This window comes from Mastigoproctus giganteus, chromosome 3 (assembly GCF_048544385.1).
Source record: "Mastigoproctus giganteus isolate SK-2022 chromosome 3, ASM4854438v1, whole genome shotgun sequence".
Classification (NCBI taxonomy): domain Eukaryota; kingdom Metazoa; phylum Arthropoda; class Arachnida; order Uropygi; family Thelyphonidae; genus Mastigoproctus; species Mastigoproctus giganteus.
The window spans coordinates 161,781,127-161,795,270 of NC_143577.1; the positions used below are offsets into that span (position 1 = coordinate 161,781,127).

General features: G+C 38.1%; 1 protein-coding gene across 1 annotated transcript in view; it reads right to left on the reverse strand.

The window, feature by feature from the left end:
* LOC150088371 (phospholipid-transporting ATPase ABCA3-like) overlaps nt 1-14,144 on the reverse strand; it is a 335,787-nt gene that overhangs the window by 108,926 nt on the left and 212,717 nt on the right. Inside the window, exons 11-12 of the mRNA XM_090370138.1 lie at nt 9,283-9,408; nt 2,536-2,769 (exon numbers count right to left, since the gene is read on the reverse strand). Of these exons, the coding sequence (XP_090226264.1) occupies nt 2,536-2,769; nt 9,283-9,408 (360 nt within the window). The remainder of the gene's footprint in view (nt 1-2,535; nt 2,770-9,282; nt 9,409-14,144) is intronic.

Here is a 14,144-nt window from a genome sequence, read left to right on the forward strand (position 1 = left end):
ACTATCAACATGATCAGGTTGGGAGTTTGCTGAGGTAATCATTTGTGGGAGGTAATAAGAGATAACATATTTAGCATTAGCATTAGTAGAGGCATATGATGCAAGAAAGCAAGCTTATGCAGCATCAGCAGCAAAAAAAAAAAAAAAAAAAACCACTCCCATTTCACCCCTTCAAAATACCTGTCCAGCTGAGCCTTAAATTTATTTAGGCTATCAACTTCCACAACAAGGGATGGAAGCCTGTTCCACCAACCAACTACCCGCAGGCTAAAGGCAAATTTCCGCACATCTATCCTACATCTGTCTTTCCTCAATTTGAATTTATGCCCTCTCAGGCGATTATTCTGAGCAAGAGGAAGAATCCCATCGGCATTGAGCATACTCAAACCATTCAAGGCTTTACACACCTCTATCAGATCACCTCGCCGGTGCCTAGTCTCCAGACACTGTAATTTTTAAAACTTAAGCCTTTCTTCGTAAGAGCAACCCTTTGTTCCATTCATTAATCTTGTTGCCCTTCTCTGTACTCGTTCCAGCAGCTCTACATCCTTCTTGAAATGAGGCCTCCAGACCTGTATACAGTACTCAAGGTGTGGCCTGACCATTGCCTTATACAAGGGAATAATCACCTCCTTATCCCTGCTAGAAAAATTCCTGTATATCATTGACAAGACACCATGAGCTACTCTTGCAACCCGTCTGCACTGCTCAGAAAACTTCATATCTGCCTGCACAATTACCCCCAGGTCCTTTTTATTCTCTACCACTGTCAGTGTAGTACCACAGAGTTGATATGTTGCTCTGGGGTTACTGTTTCCCATATGTAGTATTTTACATTTGTCAATGTTAAACTTCATTTGCCACCTCTTAGCCCATCTGCTCAACCTTTCCAGATCCTGTTGCAGCAGCATTGCGTCAGTAGTGTCCTTAACAACCCTGCCACCTTTGTATCATCTGCAAACTTGGACATTAAGCTTGATATATCCAACCATCATCAATATCATTTATAAATACAGAAAATAACAATGGACCCAACACTGAACTCTGAGGGACTCCACTAATAACATTAATCGACGATGAGCAGTGTCGATTGATTACCACTCTCTGTCTTCTCCCACTCAACCATTCCTTTATCCATAGCAGCAATTTGCCTCCAATGCCACACTGCTACAATTTGTGCAGTAGTCTTCCATGTGCAACAGTATCAAAAGCCTTTCTAAGATCCAAATATATAATATCGAAGTTATTCCCTGCATCCAGTTCTTTTGTGACTGCATCTTAGTATCCAATCAAATTGGTCAGGCAAGACTTTCCCTTAACAAAACCATGCTGTGTCCGAGCTATAACTGAAGTTTTGTCTAGATGATCCTACAGTGCTGTTAGGCAGATGAGGGAACCATTAGTTAATTTTGTAGTGGACCATCAAGAATGAAGTTCTGATATTAAAAGCAGGTGTAATGTGTATGAGTGATATTGCACAGTCAGCAATAGCAGCTACAGACTCAAAAAGACTCAGTTAGTTGAGTACCTTTATTGGTTACAGCGGAAGTAAATTTAGGACAGTCCTTAGAAGCAGCACGTTCATTTAGAATCTAGGAGACTGGGTCACAATATGACCCATTCTCCTAGAATTCAAAATTTAAATTTATTTTTTATTTTAATTTTAAGTCTTAGATAACCCAGCTGATGTTGTGGAAGAATTGAATAGGTACTTTGCATTGGTTTTTACTGACAAAAGATCCTTCATGCTGCAAACTTGGACATTAACTTGGACTTGGATGACAAGTTCGAGGCTGTGTGATTGAGACTATTGCTTATTGGTAGGCTGATGGAAGGAGAAGGTGGGGAAAATCTTGGCTCTCTGGCACTCTATTTTATTGTGAAAATAATTTAACTAATGAAAAATACCATCGGCTGTCGATACTTTTTTTTTTTTTTTTTTATAGATATATGAACAACTTAGGTTATATTTCACTATTATGTGTTTGTGGGCTGAAAAACAGGGCATGATTCATAGGTATTTCCTTCTAAAGGGTTATGATAATTGAAGTGGACTTCATTTCTCAATTGAAGTGGAATCCAGAAATTATTTTCCCAGTCTATGACAAGACGTGAACCTAGACCTCTCAAAATAAGCAAAACCATTATACTGTCATGAAGGATGAATAAAATCACACTGAGGATGCAGTTACATTACTGGAATCCTGTACAAATGAAAAGCTGTTTCAGTAGAAACTGCCTGTGCCTGGTTTTAATAAGCTTCAAAGTCTAAGGTTTACTTTAATGCAAAAGTATATTTTCATTTTCTTTCATAGAAATAAGTATAAAGTTTTCTTATGTGAGTAAAGCACGATTCTTTGTGCAAAGTTGTGACATTTTTCATTTTTACTTTCCATTAAAAGAAATTAATATCAGTAACTGATAAATGTTTATAAAGTTCAAAATTTCTTGAAAACAAATTATGCAGAAAATATAAAGTGGCAGTTACAAAAATACTAGAATTAAAATTATAATTTAATAAAGAATTTTTCTTACTTTTGCAGCATATAAAGGCTGGATGATCACTTTTTAATTGTGGACATGTATATTCTAATACTTTTGATGTCATTTTATCACACTGGGCATTTCTTAAGCTAACACTATAAATGTTAGCAAATCCCCATGTAAGTGCAAAGTTAGGTAAGATTCTTGAAAACCACAACAAAGTTTGGAACTTCCCTTCAGAAATAGTGAACTCAAGAGAGAACATTACAATTGCCAAAACCATACCTAAAAATAAAATTTTTTATATGTAAGAATAAAAAAATATATAGCAGTGGGTAAAAAAAAAATATCTAAATCTAAAAAAATCTAAAAGTTTAATACCAACTTTAGAAAATATTTCATCACATCTTCATTACATATAAATTTGGATGTAATAATAATAATAATGTTAATAAGGCATGATTAGCTCAGTGGATACAATGTCGGCCCATCAATATGATGGACCCAAGTTAGAATCATGTGCAGAAAAAAAAATCGTGAATGTCACTTCAAAGGACATAACTCCCCCATGGTTGAAGTGACAGCTAATAAGGCACGATTAGCTCAGGCAAAAAGTGGCATCAACTGGTGTCACTCCCAGTAAGAATGACCCACCACTGGATGCAAAAAACCAGAGCTAAACAGGTCCATCTCCATAGCTAAATGAAGATGACAAGTAGAAATATTGAACTTATTACATTGAGTGTGGTGTGGAATAAAGTCACTTGCATTCAAGCCTTAGGCAGAGAGGTCAGTTTCAAAGGTTGAGAGTAACAGTGGAGAAAGTGGCAACGTTCCTTGTAGGTTACCACAAATGAAGGGTAAGACCATCCAGCCAGACTAACTGGAAGTGCTTCCTGTGCAACTGTGCTAGTGACCACCCAGGAAGGATGAAGGAGCCAATGCATGAAGTGGAGCTTCAAAATGAATACATTCATCTTGTGAGCATACAATGAAGTAACCAAGCTAGAGAGACAGACGTGAATATGTACAGGATGAAAATACACTCCAAGTGCCTGGAATGATTCCTGACTGTATAGGTCACTGAACAGCCAATAGCAGACCAGAGACAGACAATCATCATGAAGGACCACATAGCTCCTGTAATCAGGGAAAAATTAAGCAGGATGTGAGTGACCAACTAGAAAGAACAACGAATATGGACATAGCCGAAATAGAACTGGAGGAGGAACACGAAGTACAACCCATGCAACCAAAGAGAAACAGACAAGATCATTATATTCAGAATAGAAGAGGACTAAAAGAAGGCAGTAGTAGAATATGAGGGAATGGACCCCACAAAGACCCACACCATACTGAAGCAGAGACCAAACAGAATACTGTGGCAAGTTACAAACCATCTCAATTAGTGAATGATATCAGATTATATCAAAAAAAATGAAGTAACAGTAGACACCAGCAGTACAGCCATTTACTATGCTGCTGTAGCGGCCGCCAGCATGAATGGAAGAGAAACCAGAGACCAACAGAAAACAAAACATAAGGACAGGGAGCAAACCAGAATGGGAAAGAAGGTAATGGCCAAAAGTAGTAGTAGTAGTACTAGAAGAAGTAGTAGTGGCATGTAATGGAGGAAAGCAAGTGTATGAGCTTATGCAGCATCAGCCAAAAAAAAAAAAAAAAAAAAATCACACCATTCCCTCCAAATGCCTGTCCAGTTCCTCCTTAAATTTATTTAACCTATCAACTTCCACAACGACAGATAGAAATTTGTTCCAGCAATTAACCACCAGCTGGCTAAAGGCAAATTTCCGCACATCTATTCTACATCTGTCTTTTCTTAATTTGAATTTATGCCCCCTTAGGTTCGTAATCTGAACAAGTGGAAGGATCTCATCAGAATTCAGCGTGCTCAACCCATTCAAGGCCTTATACACCTCAATTAGATCACCGCACAGGTGCCTAGTCACAAGCCACTGCAATTTGCAGAACTTAAGCCTCTCTTGGTAAGAGGATCCCTTCATTCCCCTCACCAATCTTGTTGCCCATCTCTTACACTTTCAAGCAAATCTACATCCTTCCTAAAATGAGGCCTCCAGACCTGTACGCAGTACTCAAGGTGTGGCCTGACCATTGCCTTATACAGAGGGACAATCACCTCCTTTTCTCTGCTAACAAAATTCCTATATATCATTGACAAAACCCCATGACCTGCCCTGGCAGCCTGTCTGCATTGCTCAGAAAACTTCATATCTGACTGCACAATTACTCCCAGGTGTTTTTCATTTTCTACCACCTTAAGTGTAGTACCACACAGTTGGTACGTTTCTCTGGGGTTACTTCTACCCATATACAGTACTTTCCATTTGTCAAGGTTAAACTTCAGTTGTCACTTCTTAGCCCATCTGCCCAAATTATCTAGATCCTGTTGCAGTAGTACACTGCCATTACTGTCATTAACAACCCTGCCAACCTTTGTATCATCTGCAAACTTCGACACTAAGCCTGATATACCTTCATCAATATCATCGATGAATATACAAAACAACTGAGGACCCAACACCGAACCCTGTGGGACTCACTTAGCTCCCTGTTAGTTTGATAAACCTCTGGTATTTCCCTCCTTGAATAACTTCTCATGTGTGAATGTAGATGCAAAATACCCATTCAGTTTATCAGCTACTTGAGCAGAATTATCAATAGTCGAACCATCTATGTTAAGTGGACCAATATGATTCATTCCCTTCCTACTAGAGTTTACATAAGTAAAGAACTCTTTGCTGTTTTTCTTTGCATCCTTTGCCAAAGGTTTCTCGTAATCTGCCATTGCCTGCCTAACCTCCTTTGTGGCTTGATTACAGACTAGCTTTTATAACTGCCATAGGCTTCTGTATTGCATGATAAATTATATGCATCCCATGAATTTTTTTCTCAGCCACAAGCCTCATTAATTCCTCTGACATCCATGAAGTCCTGAACTTTGAACAGTATTTTTTAGTTGCTATGAAAAGCCTAGTAACCTACAAGATTAAGTCCCTCAAGGCTTCCCATTTAAAATTCAGTGTTGGTAACATCATCAGTTGATCCCACTGTACATAATTTAAAAACTGTCTGAGACCACTGTAGTCATCTTTATGAAAACAAAAACTCTTCCCTTTACCCTTGATGGTAGTTACATCTTTAAGTAAATCCCACATCACTACACTGTGATCACTGTTACCTACTAGTTCCTTTATCTGCAAATTCTTAATGCATGAATAATCACTGCTGATAATCAGATCAAGAGAATTACTCCCTCTGGTTTACCCTCGAACAAGCTGCCGTAGAAAACAATCCTCCAATATATCCACAAAACTTGCTAACGTGCAAGTGACCAAACCACAAGTTCCAGTCAATATATGGAAAGTTAAAATCCCCCATTACAAGACATTCTGATTTACTGGCCCACTCTATTTCTCTGCCCAACTGTTCGTTGTACTCATCAGAGTCATTAGGCCTATAACACACTCTTACTCTCATTTTCCCTTTCCAGTGTTTATATCACACCAAACAGACTCAACATTGCACTGTCCACCCATGTAAACTGGATGCACTTCCTTAGATTTTATGTTTCTTAACTAACAGTATAACCCCTCCTCCCTTCCTACCCTGTATATCCTTTCTGTACACATTGTACTCCCCATCCAATTCTGCACTGCTTATATCTGTGTGACACCATGTCTCTAATATCTCAACAATATCTGCCGTTGATGCCTTGATCAGCAGATCAAATTCATCAAATTTATTTACTATACTTGTAGCATTGGTATTCATGCAACATGCACCTGTTCTTACTCTTAGTTACCCTAACACAGCCCATGTATTTACTTGCTCCTCGATGACTCCGAGCAGCTCTTGAAATCGCCAGCAACTTGCTCTCTAGGCTGCTGCTCATTACAATTGGAGCAGTGCAGGAATCACTTTTGCCTCTGCCTCTGGCTACTGTTAATCTTTTAGTCTGTGAATCTCCCCCCCCCACAAGCTAGCAGTTTTCCAACCCATCTAACACTGCCTCAATAGCATCATCAAATGTTCTTGCACCCTTCCTATTTAAGTGTATCCCACCCCTGTAGAAGCAGTCTCTCTTATTAGCAAGCATGGATCACGCTGAAAAAAATTCACAATCTCTTCAGGGCTGAATTGATTTACAAGGCTCTCATCATATACTCCCTCCTATCGTGTCTGTGCAGAATTGCAGACACTTTCCAATTTAACCCTAACTCGCAACTTTTTTTTCAGCATTGACCTGTACTTGTTAAGTAAATCTGCAGATCTTTTACTCTTTAGGTCATTAGTGCCAATGTGTACAATATCACCTTTTGTGCCCTTAAAAGATGATATCTGCCCTACAACATCATCAACTTTCGCCCCTGGCAAACATACCCTGGTCCTGTTCCACCTATCCTTTTTGCATAATATATTCCCCATCTCCCTGACAATAGAGTCACCAACAATAACTACTTCCTGTGGGACCAGCGCATCCCATGCATTTTTCTTCTGTTCTGCGAGTCTCATTAGTTCATCTGACAACAATTTAGGCCTAAGTCTTGAACAATATTTCTTAGTTGCTATGAAAAGCCTAGTAGCTTCCATGATTAATTCCTTGATTGCTTCCCATTTAGAATTTGTGGTGGTAACATCATCATCAGTTGGTCTCACTGTATAGATTTTAAAAATTGTCTGTGACCACTGTAGTCACCTTTATGAAAGCAGAAACCTTTCCCTTTACCCTCTATTTTTTAGTTACATCTTTAAGTAAGCAATATGTTCAATATTCTGTTATTGCTTAGATGAAAATGAATGCTCAACTACATTAGCATTGTGCACCCATAAAATGAAGTGTTTTTTCCTATAGCCATAATTCAGCTTTACTCCATTACGGCTCCATTTTAATCACTTTAATAACAAATATTAATGATGTGGAATAGTTATCATCTTATAAGGGCACAAAAATTGAAATTTTTGTACAATATCACCTTTTGTACACGTCAATACCAATAATATTAAGAGAAGATAATTTGAAGTTTTACTTGATAAGTACACAGAAATGCTGAGAAAAAGTCATGAGTTAGGATTAAATTTGAAATTGTCTTTTTAAATTTGGTGCTGATGTGACAGGAAGCAGTATGTGATGAGAGCCTTGTTGATCAATTTGGTCCTAGAGAGTATGCAAGGCTCAAGGGGTTAACTTGTTTTCACACCATAATTTGTATTTGTTAACAAGAGAGACTGATTTTACATGTATGGGATATACTTAAATATAAATGTATGCAAGAATATTTGCTGATGCTATTGAGGCAGTTTTAGTTGGGTAAAAATATTAGTTTGGAGGGAAGGAGTTACACAGAGTAACAGTTTAATGGCAACTGCATGCCACGTAAAATTCATTGTGCATTGTGTGTATTGCAACATGCAGAGGCCAAGAAAGCAAGGTGTGGGTGTCACAAGAACTACTGGAGTTTCACACTTGAAGATTTTAGGGATGGGAATACCGGAAGTATACCAAGCAATAACTGGGAGATTAATGATTTAGTGATAACTGAGACAGATATGAAAGTGAATATGATAACTTAGGGCTGAAAGAATCTAACCAATTACATTAAAAGAATCAGCAAATGATGTAAGCAAAAGCAAACCTTTGGCATTAATTATGAGAGCAGCCTTTTAGGAGAGATCATCCCTACAGGTTGAAGATGTACCAGATGTGTCTTCTATTCACAAAGTGGGGAGTGGGGGAATAAAAGGGTAAAATGAGTAGTTACTGATAATAATGGCTTCCATTTCAGAAAAAATAATGGCGTCAGTGGTAAAATAATTATTTAACTATAATTAATACAAGATCACCTTGACAGGAATACATTTCTATGGTAATCACAGCATGGATCTGTTAAGGGGAGATCTTGTCTGACCAATCTGATTAACTGGTATGATGTAGTCACAAAGGAAATGGATGCAAAAAATAATTTTGATGTCATATATTTAAATTTCAGTAAAGCTTCTAACACTGTTATACATGGAAGACTGTTGCATAAATTGTCATATATTTAGGTTTCAGCAAAGCTTCTGACATGAAAGACTGCTGTATAAATTGTAGCAGAGTAGCTGTTGTTGTTGTTGTTGTTTTGGTTTTTAGGAGCATTAGCAACTAAGGCCATATTGCTCCGGGATATGCGGTGGTCATTCCCATAGGTGATGGGCTCAAACCCCAGTCTAATCAAGAAGCGTGTGCTACGCACTGCTGCTCTTTCCCACCTGGCTAAAGCAGAGTAGCATTAGCGGCAAATCTTCATGGACTAATGTTATTAGTGGAGTCCCACAAGGTTCAATGCTGGGCCTATTTAGTGGTTTCAGTGTTTATCTCAAGTTTATTGGCTAAGTTTGCTATGATACAAAGTTTAACAGAGTGCTTAATTAAAGTAATCAGATTATGCCTCTAAATTAAGATCTAGAGAAACTAGGCAGATGGAATGAGATGAAATAATTGAAGCTTAACATTGGTAAATGCAAGATGATGCATTCTGGTCGCAATAATCCCACAAATAACACAACACCTGGGTGTTATGCCATTCAAAATAGTCAAGAATGATAGAGATCTAGGTTTAACTGAGGATTATCTAGGGATTCATACAATAACTAGCAACTGAATTTAATTGATATTTAATGAAAATGTATGTGAATTTAATCATTCTAAATTGAACTTAAATTTAATTATAACAACATAAAATTATAATCATGAATAATATCTTTAGAGGTACAAACCTGTAACAATATTAAAGAGAGTTAGCAGTACAAATCCTGTAGAAGGCATTCTGGAAATAAAAGATGCCAAGTAGCTAAAAGGTATTGAGCACCATCCATATGTCAACAGCAAATAAAATACTGAACCTAAAGGACAAAAATATCTGAATTTTATGTAGAGAAATTTAGTTAAAAAAAAGTCTCCAAAATGAATAGAGTTACAAGGATATGCATATAAGTAATACCTCCTATATTTACTATTATTTTTATATAGAGATATACACTCAGTGACCACTGAATTGTGACCACCCCATCTGTAATGAACTATGCCACATAGCTCGCAGTACAAAAATCTAATCTGGTTGTGCAATTCAAAGTGATAAAATAGTAGTTTTAGGAAGTAGTAAAGATATCATGGAGTGATAAAAGGGCATGATTGTGAGAGCTCGTGCATTGGGTGCTTCCACATTGGAAATGGCACATCTTGTCGGTTGCTCACAGTACACTGTGGTTAAGGTATACAAAGAATAGTGTCAAATGCCAGAAGAACTGTAAAGGATTATGTAAGGTGGATGTTCATGGCGAGCGAAGAGTGCAGCGTGTTGTACAGGATCAACAGCAGGTCACTGTGTGACAGCTGACATCACAATACAATATGACAAATGCAAGAACAATATCCCAAACGTTGATGTGCTGCATGCTCAGATGACCAAAGAGACACCCCTCTCCTCATTCCTGATCATCATTGACAAGAATGCTGTAATGTCAACAACATGCTGGTTGGACACTAGAGGACTGGAAATGAGATTGCTGGTTGGATGAGTTCAAATATCTGGTGCAACACACTGATGGATATCTTTGTGTGTGGAGCAAGCAACACGAGTCCATGGACCCATCATGCATGGTGCCCACTATCCAGGCAGGTGGCAGTGGTTTCTTAATATGGGACATGTTTTGCTCTAGAACCCCTGGTGGTATGGACCAATGCCAGTAGACCTCACCACTGGTGAGGTCTACAAGCAGCTTTTAGGAGGCTGTGTGCACCCTGCCATGTTGCATATTTTCCCTGGACAGAAACAGGTTCTTCAAGGACAATAATATGCCATGTCATTGGGCTCGAACTGTGCATGAGCAACTCAAGGAACACAGTAAAGGTATCACTCATCTTGATTGGCCTCCAAATTTGCCAGGCCTCAATTCAATTGAACACCTGTGGGCTGCTTTGGAAAGGGAAGTGAGGCATATGGACATGCAACCATCATTTATTCAAACACTTTGGAAAGCCTTGCAGGCAGCATGGATGCAGATCCCTAAGGATGTCTTCAAACATCTAGCGGAGTAGGCAAATAGCAGCTATTATCCGTGTAAACTGTGGCCCAACATAGTATTATGGTGGTCACAATTCAATGATCGCTGAGTGTGCATATATATATATATATTTATTTATTTTCCCTCTCAAAATCTGGTATATTATAACATTATATATATTAATGACATTTGGTATATCATATCAAAATCAGGGATATCATGACAATGAAACAAAAAAACTTATGTTTACTGATGGTTACTGAACCACATAACATGTTTCTTTTCCAATATAATCATCTCTATGGCTCACACACACACACTAAGCAGAATTTTATAGCACTCAGAAAGTTGTGTGGTTAGTGTTACAACAACAGAACTGCATCTTGCTGGTGTAAATAATGTTTCAAAGTGACTTGACTTTATCTTCTGAAGAGAAATTTTATATTAAGAGATGTTTTCAAGGATAAACAAAAATGCCCATAAACCAGATGAATACTGTTGATACAAACATTGTGGGTAGGGAACTCGTGTAAATGGGGCAAGAGGCAATTTGACTATGGCTCAAGGGTTAGAGGTTAAAACCACTGAAAATACTTTGATTTAGGATGGGGGAATGCATATACATCCAATTTTGGAAAATGTAATATTGCATAATTATCATTTGTGCCAGAATATCAGTGGAAATAGTAGTAGTAGTAGCAGTAGTAGTGGCATGCAATGCAAGAAAGCAAGTGTATGAGCTTATGCAGCATCAGCCAAAAAAAAAAAAAAAGTTTACACAACCATTCCCTCTAAATGTTTGTCCAGTTCCTCCTTAAATTTATTTAACCAATCAACTTCCACAATGACAGATGGAAGTTTGTTCCAGCAATTAACCACCTGCTGGCTAAAGGCAAATTTCCGCACATCTATTCTACTGTCTTTTCTTAATTTGAATTTATGCCCCCTTAGGTTCGTAATCTGAACAAGTGGAAGAATCCCATCAGAATTCAGCGTGCTCAACCCATTCAAGGTCTTATACACCTCAATCAGACCACTGTGCAGGTGCCTAGTCTCCAGCCACTGCAATTTGCAGAACTAAAGTCTCTCTTGGTAAGAGGATCCTTTCATTCCTCTCACTAATCTTGCTGCCCTTCTCTGTACATGCTCAAGCAAATCTGCATCCTTCCTAAAGTGAGGCCTCCAGACCTGTACGCAGTACTCAAGGCATGGCCTGACCTTTGCCTTATACAGAGGAAAAATCACCTCCTTTTCCCTGATAGTAAAATTCCTATATATCATTGACAAAACCCCATGACCTGCCCTGTCAGCCTGTCTGCATTGCTCAGAAAACTTCATATCTGACTGCACAATTACTCCCAGGTCTTTTTCATTTTCTACCACCTTAAGTGTAGTACCACACAGTTGGTACATTTCTCTGGGGTTACTTCTACCCATATGCAGTACTTTGCATTTGTCAAGGTTAAACTTGAGTTGCCACTTCTCAGCCCATCTGCCCAAAATTTTCTAGATCCTGTTGCAGTAGCACACTGCCATTACTGTCATTAACAACCCTGCCAACCTTTGTATCATCTGCAAACTTTGACACTAAGCCTGATATACCTTCATCAATATCATTGATAAATATACAAAACAACAGTGGACCCAACACCGAACCCTGTGGGACTCCACTAATAACATTAGTCCACGAAGAGCAGCACCCATTGATTACCACCCTCTGTCTTCTCCCACTCAGCCATCCTTTTATCCATTGTAGCAATTTACCCTTAATACCATTCTGCTCCAATTTTTACAGTAGTCTTCCATGTGCAACAGTGTCAAAAGCTTTCCTGAAATCCAAGTAAATGATGTCAAAATTATTTTTTGCATCCAGTTCTTTTGTAACCACATCATAATAACCAATCAAATTTGTCAGACAAGACTTTCCCTTAACAAACTCATGCTGTGTCTGAATTATTGCTGCAATCTTGTCTAGATGATCCTGCAATGCATCTTTAACCAGTGACTCCATTATTTTACCCGGAACAGAAGTTAAACTAACTGGTCTGTAATTACTCGTGTCACCCTTTGATCCTCCTTTGTGAACTGGGGATACATTTGCACATCTCCAGTCCATGGGGACCTCCCCTGAATCCAAGGATGCTCTCATAATTATGGCTAAGGGTTTGCTTACTTCCTTTGCCGCCTCTTTTAATATAACTGGATAGATTAGATCCCATCCACCCCAGATGCCTTTCTTATGTTTAACTTCAATAATTTCTCCTCCACTTTGTTCTCAGTTATTACAAAATCATTAAGCACCCTGCTAAAATTTGATAACCTTCTGGCATTTTCAAACCTTAATAACTCCTCATGTGTGAATGTAGATGCAAAGTACTCATTCAGTTTGTTTGCTCTCTGAGCAGTATCATCAACAGTCGAACCATCGATATCAAGTGGACCAATCAGATTCGTCCCCTTCCTTTTAGAGTTTATATAAGTAAAGAAATCCTTTCTGTTTTTCTTAGCATCCTTTGCCAAAGATTTCTAGTAATTACCCTCAGGGGTTCACATCTGGTGAGTATGGGCTTGGCACACCCAGGGTCCTGAGCTGGATATCATCATTCTTCTCTTTCTTGGTGATTCCTTTCTACTTCTCTCTCTCTTTCTCTCAGGGTAATAGGGAATTTTTTTTTTTTTTTTTGGCCGGTGTAGCATAAGCCTCAGGCTTCTTTGCACTATATGGTTGATAATAATAATAATAATAATAATAATCTGCCTTTGCCTGCCTAACCTCCTTTGTGACTTCATTACAGACTAGCTTATATCTGCCATAGGCTTCTGTGTCACCTGATAATTTATATGCATCCCATGAATTTTTCTTCTCTGCCACGAGTCTCATTAGTTCATTTGACAACCATTTAGGCCTAAACCTTGAACAATATTTCTTGAATTTCTTGAATGCTTCCCACTTAGAATTTGCTGTTGATAAAATCATCAGTTGTTTCCACTGTACAGAATTTAAAAACTGTCTGAAATGTGGGGTTTGGGTGTAAGGGGGCACACTGTATGCTCAAACTGAAATGGCACAATGAGAAGAGAGGCAAATCTGGTTTTAGGTAAACAAAAAAGGGATAAATCTGTATTTAACTGCATGCTGGGAGGCATATTATTGCTAATGAGAAAGCCTACTTGGGTAGTGAAAAGCCTACTACAGCAGATTTTAATAGCATTTATCCTATTCTATACGTATATACATATGTATATAAATGTTTTCATGTGTGAACTCTGAGAAGTATGTACAATATATATTTTTCAAGGGTCATTTCAAATAACATTTAAAACTACATCAGAATTCTTCCTTTAAGCACTGTCAACTTTTATCAGTGTTTCTAAGTAATTACAGACACAGATTATAATAGACAGTAGAGCAAAAAAGTAATGTTAAAATCAGAGGAGGACATCATGCCTGTCAGCACTGTTGTCTGATCCTTGCTTTACAAAAGCCAAAATTCTCTACAATTCATGTCCAGAAGTTGATGAAATTGAATCAAATAATGCATAAACAGATATGGAAGTTAATATTACATAAAAAA